Here is an 18,552-nt window from a genome sequence, read left to right as displayed (position 1 = left end):
GCGATCCACATCAGTTGACTAACCCAGGTACCTACTCACTGCTAGGTGAACAGGGACAGTAAGTGCAAAGAAACGTGCCCAACGTTTCCACCCATTCCGGTGATTATGTAAGTTTATTCAGGTATACACAAATACAGTTACATAGATTATCACACATAGCAGCATATGTGTAGAGAACCTAGGATAACTCAGAAAAGTCAGACAGAGTGAGTTATTTCCATTGGGACACTCAGTGTGTGTGAGGGGAAAGCACTGCCGACCGAGTGAGTAATGTTGCAGGTACAGAGTAAAGTATTTTTAGAAGAATGCCTACTGTTTTATTTTTTAAGGATTAAGGATTTTATTTCTTTGCATAGTTTTCAATGCGCAATTACAGTTTTGATTTGCTAAGTACAAAAAAGGCTGGATATGTAGTGAACATCTTAATTTACTGTCAATGTGTACACCCAAAACTTTTCAGTGTATTAGGTATGTTAATTAACTGGAATTTTTTTCTTTATTCCCAAACACTGTGTAAAAGTGTTTGGGAATGGGTGGTAATTAACTCGACCCAAAGAGGGGAAGGTCGGTTCAGTTCCTTGGATCAAGAGCCCTTCGCCGGCATGAAGTAAACTTCACTGGGAGGTTATAAATATTGAGTAAGTTTGTTATCCAAGTAGATAACTGTACGAACTTATTATTAACAGTGTTGTCGAGGATTTTATTTTATTCAAGTTAAGGAGGGAGCTCTAATCCCGTAGGGGTCATATAGCGCCTGAAGGAATGGGAGGCAGTGAGGCTCGATCTAAGGAAAGATCATTTCCAGTTCCTTGGATCAAGAGCTCCTCACCAACGTTTAAAGGGACCTCCTTGGAGGGGTTGTTGACAATCAGATTCTGGATTTGAGATGACAAAAGTTTTCTTCAAACAATTATGTAGTTTGGCATCAATCCAACACAACAAGGAACAGACACGGGTTGTTTTTACTCGCCGATATGACAGTGTAAAGAGGATCATGTGAGAATGGAAGAAAATGTCAAGTTAGTAAATTATTTATGTGGGCGTGTGTGTAAGGTGCAGGCCGTAGCTCAGCTTGCCATCGTCTGCTGGGTAATAACAACAACAGCGTTGGCACCGTTCCTATATTGTACCTTTTTCCTCACAGCGGCGTGTTACCCTTCTAGCTCCTAACACACAGCCTTCTTTACCACTTGAGCTCTTTAAAAGTTAAAAATGTCTGTATGACGTAAGTCAAAGTGGGAAATAATAATGGGATGGAAGAAAAAAATGGTATGTATTGTATTTTTAGAGGAGTGTGGTAATGTGAGTTGTGTTTAGGGCAGCGGCCAATGAGAGCGCGCGGAGCTGTGTGAGTCTGTGAGAAAGGAAGATGGCTGCCTCGGATGAAGAGGGCGGTCAAAGTGATAATAAAAATGACGACTCTGCCAATCACGAGACGAGCAAGCAATTTTCCACAATTCACCAAGTAAGTTGAGTCTTCGAGGAATAGTAAAAAAAATATTCCTGGAAGATGTAATTTATGAAATGGCTAGTAATCGCAAGTGTAAGTATTGTTGACAGATTGAAAATTTCCTTGTTTTCGGTGGAAATTCGGTAGAGTTTTAATGTATTTTCGCCTTAGTTTCACTTTAAGGATGAAGTTTGCGCACGTCCGCAAGTCTCATGAGAGCTGAGTATTCGAAGATAACTAGTGAATGAAAAACCCAAGTGCAGTGTAAGGAAAAAAAAAAAATTCACGTTGTTTATCGTAAAGTGGAAATGAGCGAAGTGCCAATCCCCCCTCCAGGCCCTGTTGCCTGGCCTGATATTTGTCACGTAGTCTCGTTCATTTGCAAGGTATTATTACCTAGTGTCGCAGCAGCTCAGTATCTTGACAAATGTCGAATTCAGCGAGATTGTTTAGTATGGTGCGAGAATGGTGCGGGAGTTAGCCGGGGGCATAATAAGGTAAGAATTGGCATTGTGGTTTGTGTTGTTGTGGTACTGCTGTCACAGATGATAATGATGCAACCATAGAGTCTTGTGCACTATCACCACCCTCACTATCATGACCTATCTCACTCTCACCATGAACCATCTCACCCTCATTAGCATGAACTGTCTTACCCTTCTTAGCATGAACCGTTTCACCCTCCTTAGCATGAACTGTCTCATCCTCACTACCATGAACTGTCTCACCCTCACTACCATGAACTATTTCACCCTCACTACCATGAACTATTTCACCCTCACTAGCATGAACTCTCACCCTCACTAGCATGACCCATCTCACCCTCACTAGCATGACCCATCTCACCCTCACTAGCATGACCCATCTCACCCTCACTAGCATGACCCATCTCACCCTCACTAGCATGACCTATCTCACCCTCACTAGCATGACCTATCTCACCCTCACTAGCATGACCTATCTCACCCTCACTAGCATGACCTATCTCACCCTCACTAGCATGACCTATCTCACCCTCACTAGCATGACCTATCTCACCCTCACTAGCATGACCTATCTCACCCTCACTAGCATGACCTATCTCACCCTCACTAGCATGACCTATCTCACCCTCACTAGCATGACCTATCTCGCCCTCACTAGCATGACCTATCTCGCCCTCACTAGCATGACCTATCTCGCCCTCACTAGCATGACCTATCTCACCCTCACTAGCATGACCTATCTCACCCTCACTAGCATGACCTATCTCACCCTCTCTAGCATGACCTATCTCACCCTCACTAGCATGACCTATCTCACCCTCACTAGCATGACCTATCTCACCCTCACTAGCATGACCTATCTCACCCTCACTAGCATGACCTATCTCACCCTCACTAGCATGACCTATCTCACCCTCACTAGCATGACCTCTCTCACCCTTACTAGCATGAACTCTCTCACCCTCACTAGCATGAACTCTCTCACCCTCACTAGCATGAACTCTCACCCTCACTAGCATGAACTCTCTCACCCTCACTAGCATGAACTCTTACCCTCACTAGCATGAACTCTCATCCTCACTAGCATGAACACACACACCCTCACTAGCATGAACTATCTATCCTCACTAATATGCACTATTGCCAGGAGCTGTGAATCAACCCCTGGAACCACTGTCTCACCATCACTACCTTGAACTCTCACCCCTACTACCATGAACTATCTCACCCTCTCTACCATGCACTTTATCACCTTCACTACCATGTACTACACCTCGTTCACTCCCATGCACTATTACCCTTGGTAGCATTCACTGTCATCACCCTTGGTCCCATGCATTATCATCACTCCCATGCACTCATCACCCTTATTTACTCAGTACTCACTCCTATTCACTAATTACCCTAATTTATTCAACACCCATGCACTCATTACCCTCCCATGCACTCATTACCCTCCCATGCAGTCATTACCTCCCATGCAGTCATTACCTCCCATGCACTCATTACCCTCTCATGCACTCATTACCCTCCCATGCACTCATTACCCCTCAGGGCAGTGCACTCATTACCCCTCAGGGCAGTGGACTCATTACCCCTCAGGGCAGTGCACTCATTACCCCTCAGGGCAGTGGACTCATTACCCCTCAGGGCAGTGCACTCATTACCCCTCAGGGCAGTGCACTCATTACCCCTCAGGGCAGTGCACTCATTACCCCTCAGGGCAGTGCACTCATTACCCCTCAGGGCAGTGCACTCATTACCCCTCAGGGCAGTGCACTCATTACCCCTCAGGGCAGTGCACTCATTACCCCTCAGGGCAGTGCACTCATTACCCCTCAGGGCAGTGCACTCATTACCCCTCAGGGCAGTGCACTCATTACCCCTCAGGGCAGTGCACTCATTACCCCTCAGGGCAGTGCACTCATCACCCCTCAGGGTTGTGCACTCATTACTCCTCAGGGCTGTGCATTCATCACCCCAACTCCCATGCACTCATCACCCCAACTCCCAGGCACTCATCACCCTGACTCCCATGCAGTCACTCCGACTCCCATGCAGTCACTCCGACTCCCATGCAGTCACTCCGACTCCCATGCAGTCACTCCGACTCCCATGCAGTCACTCCGACTCCCATGCAGTCACTCCGACTCCCATGCAGTCACTCCGACTCCCATGCAGTCACTCCGACTCCCACGCAGTCACTCCGACTCCCACGCAGTCACTCCGACTCCCACGCAGTCATTGCCCCGACTCCCATGCAGCCACCGCCCCGACTCCCACGCAGCCACCGCCCCGACTCCCACGCAGCCACCGCCCCGACTCCCACGCAGCCACCGCCCCGACTCCCACGCAGCCACCTCCCCGACTCCCACGCAGCCACCTCCCCGACTCCCACGCAGCCACCGCCCCGACTCCCACGCATCCACCGCCCCGACTCCCACGCATCCACCGCCCCGACTCCCACGCAGCCACCGCCCCGACTCCCACGCAATCGCCGTCCCCGACTCCCATGCAGTCAGCCCCCGACTCCCACGCAGTCGCCGCCCCCGACTTCCACGCAGTCACCTCTCCAACTCCCATGCAGTCACCGCCCCCGACTCCCACGCAGTCACCGTCCCAACTCCCACGCAGTCACCGTCCCTGGCTCCCACGCAGTCACCGCCCCCGGCTCCCACGCAGTCACCTCCCCCGGCTCCCACGCAGTCACCATCCTCACTCCCATGTTCTCGTCGCTCATTTCTGTCTGATCACTTCCATGCACTTTGAACCTTGCTGCCATGCATTGTCATTGTATATCACCCTCACATTCCCATGCACACTTATTATTCTCAATCCTGTGCATTTATTACTCAATCTCATGCAATATTCACACTTTAATGCACTTATCAGTCATTGTTTAATCCCATGCACAATCATCACCCTCAGTCCCATGCACAGTCATCACCCTCAGTCCCATGCACAGTCATCACCCTCAGTCCCATGCGCAGTCTTCACCCACAATCCCATACACAATCATCACCCCCTCAATCCCATGCAATCATTGTTATTCAGTGCATTCATCACTTATTCCCATACATTCATCAGTCAGTCCTGTGTTCTCAATCATTCAATCCCATGTGTTCAGCATATTAAATATCATGCACTCTCAAACTTCTTTATACTCCTTCTCCATTTCATTGCAGAAATGTGTTATTGTATAATATAACAATATTATTATGTGGTAAACAAGGGCACATAACATGTTGAATTTTTATTATTTAAATGTTATCTCGTATATCTTAAACTTGTTTTTAACACAAAGCTATATGGCTTGCTCTAGACAGGTCCTACTGACATCCAACCATTTCCAGTTATATATCTGCTTAACCTAGCCTTTAAGCCTCCCAAAATATTTCCCATAATGTTGCTACTTGTCAGTTTGTGTCACTTATTTACAACAAATGTTAAACCATGTTTTCGTTAATCTTTTTTTAAATTTATTTCACTTTAATTCATTGTTTTGAAATTTAGCCAATTTTAAGCCATTGTTTTGAGATTTTAGTTAGATATTTTCAGAACCATATTTTATGTACCCTTTATTTATATAGTACCAATCTTTTAGTGATATGCCCTCAAACATATTTCTCTTCATTTTATGGTTTGAGTGAAATAGCCACAAAACTAAAGGCTCTCCTTTATTTAACCCATTTGTTGCCAGCTTGCCTGCCATTCAAGTGATACTCTTATGCTAAAGCACTTCTGCAAAAACAATAATGATAGGTTTACTCCTCAATGTAACAACAGTGTTTAAATTTATTTATTATTTATCAACACATCAGCCATTTCCCACCAAGATAGGGTGGCCTGAGAAACTTTCACCGTCATTCACTCCATCACTGTCTTGCCAGAGGTGCTTATGCTATAGTTACAAAACTGCAACATTAACACCCCTCCTTCAGACTGCAGGCCCTGTACTTCCCATCTCCAGGAATCAAGTCCATCCTGCCAGTTTCCCTGAATCCCTTCATAAATATTACCCTGCTCACACCCGAACAGCACACCAAGTCCTAAAAACCATTTATCTCATTTGCTCCTATCTAACACCCTTATGCATGTTTTAAGTCCAAGCGCCTCGCAGACAAAACCTCCTTTACCCCCTCCCTCCAACCTTTCCTAGGCAGACCTCTACCCTGCCTTCCCTCCACTGCAAATTTATACACTCTCGAAGTCGTTCTATTTTGTTCCATCCTCTGCATGTCCGAACTACCTCAACAACACCTCCTCAGCCCTCTGGATAATAGTTTCGGTAATCCCGCACCTCCTCCTAATTTCCAAACTGTGAATTTTCTGCATTATATTCACACCACACATTGCTTTCAGACCTGGCATCTCCACTGCCTCCAGCCGTCTCCTTGTTGCAACATTCACTACCCATGCTTCACACCCATATAAGAGCGTTGGTATAACTATACTCTCATACATTTTCCTCTTTGCTTCCATGGACAAAGTTCTTTGTCTCCACATACTCGTCAGTGCTCCAATTACCTTTTTTCCCCCCTTGTCAGTTCTGTGATTCATCTCATCTTTCATAGACCATCTGCCGACACGTCCACTCCTAACCCTTTGACTGTCGCAGCCGCATATATACGTCTTACAAGGTACCGTGTTTGACGTATATATACTCATAAATTCTAGCGGCTTCAAATCAAGCAGGAGAAAGCTGGTAGGCCCACATGTGAGAGAATGGGTCTGTGTGGTCAGTGTGCACCATATAAAAAAAATCCTGGAGCACGCAGTGCATAATGAGAAAAAAAAAACTCCGACCGTTTTTTTAATTAAAATGCCGACTTTGTGGTCTATTTTCGTATAGTATTTATGGTTGTATTCTCGTTTTCTTGGTCTCTTTTGATAGAATGGAAAACATATTATAGAAATAGAGGTGATTTTGATTGATTTTACTATAAAAAGAACCTAGAAATGGAGCTCAGAGTAGGGGAAATGTTTGATTTTTGCCAATGTTCAAAAGTAAACAAATGATGCCATTGTCCAATAAATGTCCAACTAGCCATTCTAATATGCAGTCATGAATGGGTTGATGTTATTTGTACAATTATTACAGTATTGCAGTAGTCTGCATAATAGTAAGTCTTCTATGTTTTGTTTGAATAAAAATTCAAAATAGAAAGCAAGAGTAATATCAGAGGGGCCTGGAGACATGACTGATGAGCAAAGAAAATGTTATTTTAGAGCCAGGAATGTCTGCATTGTTCATTCTGGACCTTATTTTGAAATTGTCATATTTTTTAGTTTTCGTGAAATTGGCCAAATTGCAAATTTCTGACCACATTATTAGGTAGTTGAAATTGGTAAATGGGCAGTTTCTTGTACTCAATCGATAGAAAAAATGGAGTTCTAAAGAAATAGCTATGAGTTTGGGCGACTGGAACAATGGAATTAGCCGAAAATAGGGCTCAAAGTGAGCGAAATCGCCGATTTGTAAACAGCGCCGAGGTCGCTAACTTCGCGAGAGCATAATTCCGTCAGTTTTCCATCAAATTTCGTTTTTTTGGTGTCGTTACAATCGGGAAAAGATTCTCTATCATTTCATAAGAAAAAATAAAATTTTTTTTTTTTAAATTTTGCGACACCAGGAGACACCTCAGGATTCTCCTCCTCCGTACTCTCTCCCTCCAATCTGATATCCAATCTTTCGTTACCCAATGTCTTTCTTATCCTCATCACCTTACTCTCTGCTATATTCACTTTCAATTTTCTTCTTTTTACATACCCTACCAAACTCATTCACCAACCTCTGCAACTTCTCTTTAGAATCTCCAACAGCACAGTGTCATCAGCAAAGAGCAACTGTGACAACTCCCACTTTGTGTTAGATACTTTATCTTTTAACCCCACACATCTTGCCAAGACCCGCACATTCACTTTTCTTACTACCCCATCTATATATATATTGAACAACCATGGTGACATCACATATCCTTGTCTAAGGCCTACTTTTACTGGGAAATAATCTCCCTCTCTCCTACATACTCTAACCTGAGCCTCACTATCCTTGTAAAAACTTTTCACTGCTTTCAGTAACCTACCCCCTATTCCATATATTTGCAACATCTGCCACATTGTCCCCTATCCACCCTGTCATATGCCTTTTCCAAATCCAAAAATGCCACAAAAACCTCTACCCTTTTCTAAATACTGTTCACCTACGTGATTCACTGTAAACACTTGGCCTACACATCCTCTACCCTTCCTAAAGCCTCCTTGTTCATCTGCTATCCTACTCTCCATTTTACTCTTAATTCTTTCAATAATAACTCTGACATACACGTTACCAGATATACTCAACAGACTTATTCCCCTATAATTTTTGCATTCTCTTTTGTCCCCTTTATACAAAGGAACTATGCATGCTGCTGTGCTGCCGTGTTCTTTCGTGTTTTTCATGGTCTCTCTTGCGAGCTAGAACTTTAAACTGTGCCAGTGAACTTATAAGATGCATCCCTCCAGCGCTTGGAACCATTATTGCAGAAAATCATATCTGCTGTCAAAAAAGGAGAATCAGTGTACAATAACAAAGCATAACCATACTCTCAGAGGGGAATTTTAGGCCTAGCATGCCAGTGAAAATAATAATAGAACTTCTTTGTCAGAGGAAAGATAGTCTCCCTGATAATAGTGTGTTGTACATAGTGTTGTAGTGTGTACCACAGTGGTACCCTAGTATATGGATAATAAATGCAGGTTCATGTTGTAAACAGTTCCCAGCAGTTGTCAGAACCCTCCCATGCAGGTCTGCTAGTGTACCTGACCTATTGCTAGTGATACCAGGGAGTAAAACATTCCTATTGAAATACGAAGAGGTGCAAAATCTCGAGGAAATACAAAAAGTGTACAGTTTTGTAGAAATATGTTAAACAGTGTATAGTTGTTAGTACTTATTGTGATGGAGTGATGTATACAGTGTGTGGTAAACCTGTAGTTATCAGTGGTCGCTATGTACACAACGAAAATCATTATTCCTCCAGTAATCTTCATATACTGAAGCCATTGGCACCCAAACACGCAAGTTATACTTTCTGTATCAAACTGAACACATATTACTCTGTTTAATTTTTCTTCTAGTAGTCTTTTTCATGAGCTAGTCCAAAATCACCCAGTGAGCCTAATCTGGATCTGCCCGGATTCACCCAACGACTGGATTCAAATGGATTCGTTGATAACAATGTATCCTCTGACTGGTTTCACTAACTGACGGGGCTCTACAGGCCCTATCAAACACTAACAGTAACTACAACAAATAGTTACAATACAAATAGATCTACTGTTAACTCTTTGAGGGTCGAGAGGCCCTCTCCCAAACTCGTTCTCAGGGTTGAAAAATTCCCCCTCCCTCAAAAAAAAAAAAATTATTTTTCTTATGAAATGATAGAGAATCTTTTTCCGATCATAATGACACCAAAAGTATGAAATTTGATGAAAAACTTAGGGAATTATGCTCTTGCGAAGTTAACGGTCTCAAAGTTGGCGATTTCGCCCACTTTGGGCCCTATTTTCAGCCAATTCCAATGTTGCAGTTGACTAAAATCATAGCTATTTCCCTAGAACTCCATTTGTTCTATCGATTGAGTACATGAATCCGCCCATTTACTGATTTCAACTACCCAATAAAGTGGTCAGAATTTGGCAGTTTGGGCAATTTCACACAAATTTCAAAACCTGGAGTTTACCTGGAGAGAGTTTCGGGGGTCTACGCCCCCACGGCCCGGTCTGTGACCAGGCCTCCTGGTGGATCAGCGCCTGATCAACCAGGCTGTTGCTGCTGGCTGCACGCAAACCAACGTACGAGCCACAGCCCGGCTGATCAGGAACTGACTTTATGTGCTTGTCCAGTGCCAGCTTGAAGACTGCCAGGGGTCTGTTGGTAATCCCCCTTATGTGTGCTGGGAGGCAGTTGAACAGTCTCGGGCCCCTGACACTTATTGTAAGATGCCAATTTCAAAATAGGGTTCGGAATAAACAAGCCAGACATTTTATCTGTTCATTAGTCACATCTCTAGGCCCCTCTTATATTATTTTTGCTTTCCATTTTGAATTTTTATTTTCACAGAAAATAGAAAGTTTTCTGTTATGTATACTACTGCATCATTGTAAAAACGATATAAATAATAACAGCACACTTATGAAAAAATATTAGACTCACCAGTTGATGTGTATTGTTTACTCTTGAATATCGGCAAAAATCGACCATTTTCGCTACTTTGAGCTCAATTTCAAGGTACTACTTGTCATTGTGAAACAAATCAAAATCATCTCTAATTCTGTAATATATTTTCCATTCTATCAAATGAGACCAAGGAAACGAGAATACAACCATAAATACCATACAAAATTTCACTAGAAAGTTGCTGTTTTAAACCAAAGACACAGTCGAAGTTTTTTTTTTCTCATTATGCACAGTGTGCTTCAGGATTTTTTTTTATACTGCGCACACTGACCACACAGACCCATTCCTTCATATGTAGGCCTGCCAGCTTTCTTCCACCAGATTTGAAGGTGCTAGAATTTAGGCGTACAAGTACGTGACCGACCCTGGCTGCAATGATGTACAGTGGTCCCTCAATAATCGTCCATAATCCGCTCTTGGAAGTGGGACTATTATCGAAATAGACTATTTTTGAATCAGTTTTCCCCATAAGAAATAATGTAAATGCAATTAATCCGTTCCTGACACCCAGAAGTATTAAAACAAAAATTTTTTTTACATGAAATATAGATGTAGAACATAAACAATACAGTGGCACATGATGAATGAAACATTAACAGAATAACACTTACCTTTATTGGCGATTCTTCTTTGTGTATGGAAGACTGGAGAAGGAGACAGATTGGATTATTTACTGTTTGGAAGGGGAATCCCCTTCCATCAACGCCTCGGGTACCAATTGCTTTTCTGGGGTTACTTCTCTTCTCTGTTTCTTAATGCCACTAGGACCACCTTGAGCGTCACTGGAGTCCTGTCTCGCAAAAGAACTGTCCAGAGAGCTCTGTTTCTGGCGTCTCTTTAAAACTTCCCTAAAATGGGCCAAGACTCTGTCACTGTACAAGTTGCCAATATGGCTTGCAACATCCTTCTCAGGGTGATGTTTCTCCATAAATCTTTCCATTCAAAAATCTCCTTAATTTCTGAAGAAGGCACCTTCTTCCATCTCTCTTCCTCCTCTGCAGCAAGATTCTGAGCTGCGATCTGTTGCTCTTCCTGCTGAAGCTCTTGCAGCTCCTCAGTGGTTAGCTCTTTGTTGTGGTCTTCCACCAACTCTTCCACATCCTCTAAACTCACATCCAACCCCATGGAACTCCCCAGTGCGATAATAGAGTTCACAACTGACATAGGTTCATCAGGGGCTGCCTCAAACCCTTCAAAATCCCTCTTGTGGACACAATCTGGCCACAGTTTTCTCCAAGCAGAGTTCAAAGTCCTGGTAGTCACTCCCTCTCAAGCCTTACCTATAAGGCTTACACAATGGAGAATACTGAAGTGTTCTTTCCAAAAATCTCTTAGGGTCAAGTGAGTGTCTGAGGCCACATTAAAGCACCTTTCAAACATTGTTTTGGTGTAGAGTTTTTAAAGTTTGAAATGACTTGCTGGTCCATGGGCTGGAGGAGAGGAGTGGTATTCGGGGGCAAGAACTTTACTGTGATAAACCCAAACTCCTTCAGAATTAGGTCATCCAAGTTTGGAGGATGAGCAGGTGCATTGTCCATTACTAGGAGGCACTTGAGATCCAATTTCTTTTCCAGGAGGTAATTCTTCATACTAGGGCCAAACACTTCATTGAACCACTCGATGAAAATGTCCCTTGTGACCCATGCCTTACTATTAGATCTCCAAAACACACACAATTTACTCTTCATAACATTGTTTTTCTTGAACACTCTGGGATTTTCAGAATGGTACACTAGTAACGGCTTCACTTTGAAATCCCCACTAGCACTAGCACAGAACATTAGCGTCAGCCTGTCTTTCATAGGCTTGTATCCTGGCAGTGCCTTTTCTTCCTGAGTAATGTAGGTCCTCTTTGGCATTTTCTTCCAAAAGAGGCCTGTTTGGCCACATTCGTCACAATTGAGCACTTGTTCAGGTTTCAGTCCTTCAGTCTCTATGTACTCCTTGAATTCCTGCACATATTTTTCAGCCGCTTTGTTGTCAGAACTTGCAGCCTCGCCATGCCTTGCCACACTGTGTATGCCAGTACGCTTCTTAAATCTCTCAAACCAGCCTTTGCTGGCCTTAAATTCGCTCACATCACCACTAGTTGCAGGCAATTTCTTTACCAAATCGTCATGCAACTGCCTAGGCTTTTCACAAATAAGCGACTTCATAAGACTATCTCCTGCTAATTGTTTCTCGTTTATCCACACCAATAATAACTTCTCAACGTCTTCGAGTACTGGTGATATCATTTTTGTCAGCATATTTACCCCCTTTGCAACAACAGCATCCTTGATTTCTTTTTTCTTGGCTATGATGGAAGATATGGTTGTACGGGATTTGTTATACATCCTGGCCAGTTCGCCCACACGTACGCCACTATCATATTGTTCAATGATGTTTTTCTTAAATTCAATCGTATTTCTCACCTTCTTTACCAAAGGCTTGGCATTAGGAGCTTATTTAGCACTTGCAAGCACTAAAATCAATGGAATATTATGAAATATTTCATTGGAGCAAGTGAGGGGTAAACAATGGCACACTGGCTGGGAAGGGAAGACCCAGGCGGCTCAGAGTGTGAATACGCGTCCTGGACGAAGGACTATTAGCGAGTTAACGGACCATTTGTGAGCCAATGTTTAGACGAAATAACAGGATTACAGTGGACCCCCGGTTCACGTTATTAACCCTTTGACTGTCGCTGCCGTATATATACGTCTTACGAGGTACGGTGTTTGACGTATATATACTCATAAATTCTAGCGGCTTCAAATCAAGCAGGAGAAAGCTGGTAGGCCTACATGTGAGAGAATGGGTCTGTGTGGTCAGTGTGCACCATATAAAAAAAATCCTGGAGCACGCAGTGCATAATGAGAAAAAAAAACTCCGACCGTTTTTTTTTAATTAAAATGCCGACTTTGTGGTCTATTTTCGTATAATATTTATGGTTGTATTCTCGTTTTCTTGGTCTCATTTGATAGAATGGAAGACATATTATAGAAATAGAGATGATTTTGATTGATTTTACTATAAAAAGAACCTAGAAATGGAGCTCAAAGTAGGGGAAATGTTTGATTTTTGCCAATGTTCAAAAGTAAGCAAATGATGCCATTTTCCAGTAAATGTCCAACTAGCCATTCTAATATGCAGTCATGAATGGGTTGATGTTATTTATACAATTATTACAGTATTGCAGTAGTCTGCATAATAGTAAGTCTTCAATTTTTTGTTTGAATAAAAATTCAAAATAGAAAGCAAGAGTAATATCAGAGGGGCCTGGAAACACGACTGATGAGCAAAGAAAATGTTATTTTAGAGCCAGGAATGTCTGCATTGTTCATTCTGGACCTTATTTTGAAATTGTCATATTTTTTAGTTTTCGTGAAATTGGCCAAATTGCAAATTTCTGACCACATTATTAGGTAGTTGATATCGGTAAATGGGCAGTTTCTTGTACTCAGTCGATAGAAAAAATGGAGTTCTAAAGAAATAGCTATGAGTTTGGGCGACTGGAACAATGGAATTAGCCAAAAATAGGGCTCAAAGCGGGCGAAATCGCCGATTTGTAAACGGCGCCGAGGTCGCTAACTTCGCGAGAGCATAATTCCGTCAGTTTTCCATCAAATTTCGTTTTTTTTTGGTGTCATTACAATCGGGAAAAGATTCTCTATCATTTCATAAGAAAAAAATTTTTTTTTTTTTTTTTAAATTTTGCGACACCAGGACGTAAGACGTATATATACGGCCGCGACAGTCAAAGGGTTAATCCGTTCCTGAGAGCTCATCGTAAAGCAAAATTATCGGAAAGCGAATCAATTTTCCCCATGAGAAATAATGGAAATCAAATTAATCCGTGCAAGACACCCAAAAGTATGAAAAAAAAAAAACTTTTACCACATGAAATACAGTGGACCCCCGACATTTGATGCATTTTAACGCAAAAATTTCGCCTCGACATTCGATGGAAAACCCGACATTCGATACGATTCGTACGAGACGTGTCCACGTGTGGCCTGAACTGCCCCGTGTGTGCTAGTGTTTACAAGCCAGCCAGTGTGCGTGCATCTAAGGATACATTCGGTACATTCCATATCCATATTATCACTGTTTTTGGTGATGGTTTCTGCAAAATAAGTAACCATGGGCCCCCAAGAAAGCTTCTAACGCTATCCCTTCGAGAAAAAAGGTGCTAATGACTATTGAAATGATGAAAGAGATAATTGCAAAGTACGAAAGTGGAGTGAGTGTGTCGGAGTGCATGATGATTTGGTAAAGAAATTGCCTGCAACTAGTGGTGATGTGAGTGAATTTAAGGCCAGCAAAGGTTGGTTTGAAGAATCGTAGTGGCATACACAGTGTGGTAAGGCATGGTGAGGCTCCCAGTTCAAGTCCTAATGGAAGGGGATTCGCATTCTAAACACTAACACCATCCACACACTCCCCTCCTCCCATCCCATCAATCATCACCAGATCTTCGTTAAAGGTAAGTGTCAATTATTCTATTGTTATTAATCTATTGTTATTGTTGTTATTGTAATTATTCTATTGCATTAAACTTAATATTTCATGTGGTAAAAAATTTTTTTTCCATACTTTTGAGTGTCTTTCACGGATTAATCTGATCTCCATTATTTCTTATGGGGAAAATTAATTCGACTTTCGATATTTTCGACATTCGATAGCTCTCAGGAAAGGATTAGTATCGAATGTCGAGGGTCCACTGTATTAAGTTTAATGCAATAGAATAATTACAATAACAATAATAACAATAGAATAATTGACACTTACCTTTAATGAAGATCTGGTGATGATTGATGGGATGGGAGGAGGGGAGAGTGTTGAAGTTTTTAATGGTTGGAAGGGGAATCCCCTTCCATTAGGACTTGAGGTAGCAAGTCCTTTTCCGGGGTTACTTCCCTTCTTCTTTTAATGCCACTAGGACCAGCTTGAGAGTCACTGGACTTCTGTCGCACAACATATCTGTCCATAGAGGCCTGTACCTCTCGTTCCTTTATGACTTTCCTGAAGTGGTTCACAACATTGTCAGTGTAATAGTCATCAGCACGGCTTGCAATAGCTGTGTTAGGGTGATTTTCATCCATAAAGGTTTGCAGTTCAACCCACTGTGCACACATTTCCTTAATTTTTGAAGTAGGCACAATGGATTCCACAACTGGCATAGGCTTCTCAGGGTTAGCCCCAAACCCTTCAAAATCTTTCTTAATTTCCATACTAATTCTCACCCTTTTTACCACAGGGTTGGCACTAGAAGCTTTCTTGGGGCCCATAGTGACTTATTTTGCAGAAACAAGCACCAAAAACAGTGATAATATGGATAATATGGAATGTACCGGATGTATCCTTAGATGCGCGCACACTGGCTGGCTTGTAAACATTGGCACACACGGGGCAGTTCAGGCCACACGTGGACACATCTCGTACGAATTGTATTGCATACCAGGTTTTGTAATGAGAACCGAGGCAAATTTTTTGCGATATAATGCTTCGGATACCAGATTTATCGGATACCGATGACTTCGCGAACCGGGGGTACACTGTATTTCCGAAATGGACGACTTTCAGGCCGGACGATTATTGAGGGACCACTGTACTTGTACGTGACCGACCCTCAAAGGGTTAAGGTGCTTATTAGAAAAAAGATATACAGTGATCCACTAACTGGATTCAAACGGTTTCGTTGGAAATGAAGCCAAATCGGAAGAACTGTTACAAAAAATTAAATACTTTGGAGAATTATGGACTAGCTAGCTAGGAGAGTTGTCAAGAATTGTAAGATGACCACCACCATGAAGATCTTTGTAGTCTGCAGAAAGGGTAGGGGACGAAGACAGGCCTGGATTGCTTGCCATCTCTGTGGTCAGTGGTCCCATAGTATATGCAGGGATTTTAACCCTTTCAGGGTTGGTGCCGTACTAGTACGGCTTGCATGCCAGGGTTGGTTGCGTACTAGTACTCCTAAATTCTAGCGCCTTCAAATGTAGTGAGAGAAAGCTGGTGGGCCTACATATGAAAGAATGGGTCTGTGGTTATTGTGCACAGTATAAAAAAAAATCCTGCAGCACACAGTGCATAATGAGAGAAAAAAAAACTCCGACCATGTTTTTGCTTTAAAGCAGTGACTGCAGTGTATTTTCGTATGCTATTTATGGTTGTATTCTAGTTTTCCTGGTCTCATTTTATAGAATGGAAGACATATTATGGAAATTGAGATGATTTTTATTGGTTTCACATGAAAAGTACCCTGAAATTAAACTCAAAGTAGCAGAAATGTTCGATTTTTGCCAAAGTTCAAAAGTAAATAAATCAAACCATGCGTCCAATACACGTCAACTGGTGAGTCTAATATTGTTTCACAAGTGCGCTGATATTATTTATACCATTTCTACACTAATGTAGTAGTCTGCATAACAGTAAATCTATTTTTTGTGAGAATAAAAATTCAAAGTGGAAAGCAAAAGAAATGTAACAGAGGCCTGGGGACGTGACTAATGAACAGAGGAAATGTTATTTTAGTGCCAGGAATGTCTCTGTTGTTTGTTCTGGACTCTATTTGGAAATTGGCATCTTTTGAAATTTGTGAAATTCGCAAAATTGCCAATTTCGGACCACTTGATTGGACAGTTGAAATTGGTAAATGGGGGGGTTTCTTGTACTCATTCGATAGAAAAAAATGGAGTTCTAGCGAAATAGTTACAATTTTTGTCGACTGGTACATGGGAATTGGCCAAAAATAGGGCTCCAAGTGGGTGGAATTGCCGATGCGTAAGCATCGTCGAGACCGCTAACTTCGTGAGAGCATAATTCTTTAAGTTTTCCATCAAATTTCATACTTTTGGTGTCATTGTGATCGGGAAAAGATTCTCTATCATTTCATAAGAAAAAATATTTTTTTCTTAGGAGAGGGCCTGCCAACTTTGAAAGGGTTAAAATACAAGAACACCAATAAAACATCCTTCTTGAAAGACATGTCAGCATGGTATGACAGCTTAACTACTGGGAGCGCCTGGAAGCACTTGACTTGTACTCACTAGAGCACAGGCGAGAGAGATATATCATAATCTACACCTGGAAGATTCTGGAGGGACTGGTCCCTAATATGCACACAGCAATAACTCCATATGAAAGCAAAAGACTTGGCAGGTGATGCAACATACCCCCAGTGAAAAGTACACTAAGAGAAAACACAATAAGTGTCTGGGGCCCAAGACTGTTCAACAGCCTCCCACCAGCAATAAGGGGCATTACGGGAAGACCCCTGGTTGTCTTCAAGAGGGAGCTGGACAGATACCTAAAGACGGTGCCGGATCAGCCGGGCTGTGGTTCGTACGTTGGATTACGTGCGGCCAGCAGTAACAGCCTCGTTGATCAGGCCCTGATCCACTGGGAGGCCTGGTCGTGGACCGGGGCCGCGGGGACGTTGATCCCCGGAATGCCCTCCAGGTAGACTCCAGGTAGGGACAGGGCTGTCTTGGGCAGTGCTCCTGAGGGTGTAGTGCTGTCCTGGAGGACAGTGCTGAGGGTGCTAGTGTTGTCCTGGAGGAAAGTGCTCCAGAGGGTCCTAGTGATGTCTTGGAAGATAGCGCTCGTGAGGGTACTAGTGTTGTCCTGGAGGACACTGAAGACAACTTTATTCAGTCCACAGAGGTTCAAAATAGAGATACTGCTGGAGATGGATCAAAATGAGATGATGCCTCTGGGAATAGTGTCGACACACTACCAGCAAAACCTGGTGGAAGCACTGATGTCCGTACAGGGGTAAAAGATATTGAGGAAACAGGAAAAATAAATGCACCAGCAGTGAACGCAGCTACAAAAAATCCTAGCAAACAGAAGTACAATCTATGTAAATACTATGCCTTGGGTATCTGCAGGCATGGTATATCTGGTAAAACAGGTGGGACGTGCACCTTTGACCATCACAAAAAATGCTGCACCCACAAGAATGACACCAGGAGAGTGCAACTTCCCTTCTTGCAACTTATTTCACCCAGAAATGTGTCACTCATCAATCCATGAAAGAAAATGCTGCAATGCATACTGCCAGGCACATCATCTAAAGGGGACTAGAAAAGACAGACCACCCAGACTATGGGAAACAAAAGAGAGGAGCCACAACCTCTCCAGGGACAGATGTTTTTTTTTAGGGCCAGAAGGGAAAAAAGACTGGCAAGAAATGACAGTAATCCTACACTACCTGAAAACACTTCTGGAGCAGAGGCATGGACATTGGCCTCTACCCCAGAACAACGGATATCAGAGTCAGCAAATAAAAAAAACCCTAAATTCCACCAATACGACATTTGTCTTTGCAAACGTACAGGGTCTAAGGCCATCAAAAAACAACAAAATTCCTTACATCAAGAGACTGCTCATGGAGTCAAATGCAA

The 18,552-nt window shown here is 42.7% G+C and overlaps 1 protein-coding gene across 5 annotated transcripts in view; it reads left to right on the top strand.

The window, feature by feature from the left end:
• The first annotated feature begins 1,329 nt into the window (after positions 1–1,329).
• LOC128691376 (streptococcal hemagglutinin) overlaps positions 1,330–18,552 on the top strand; it is a 257,026-nt gene continuing 239,803 nt past the window's right edge. For 2 of the 5 annotated variants that reach the window (XM_053780221.2, XM_053780220.2), the window contains exons 1-2: positions 1,345–1,465; positions 1,622–1,947. In XM_053780221.2, the coding sequence (XP_053636196.2) occupies positions 1,759–1,947 (189 nt within the window). In that variant the 5' untranslated portion in view covers positions 1,345–1,465; positions 1,622–1,758. Of the gene's footprint in view, positions 1,466–1,621; positions 1,948–18,552 lie in introns of all 5 variants that reach the window. The other 3 variants (XM_053780217.2, XM_053780219.2, XM_053780218.2) reach the window with 3 other exon arrangements.

The sequence above is a fragment of the Cherax quadricarinatus genome, chromosome 36 (genome assembly GCF_038502225.1).
Source record: "Cherax quadricarinatus isolate ZL_2023a chromosome 36, ASM3850222v1, whole genome shotgun sequence".
NCBI lineage: Eukaryota > Metazoa > Arthropoda > Malacostraca > Decapoda > Parastacidae > Cherax > Cherax quadricarinatus.
The sequence above is the reverse complement of the archived record's forward strand: the minus strand, read 5'-3'. Positions and strand labels throughout refer to the sequence as shown.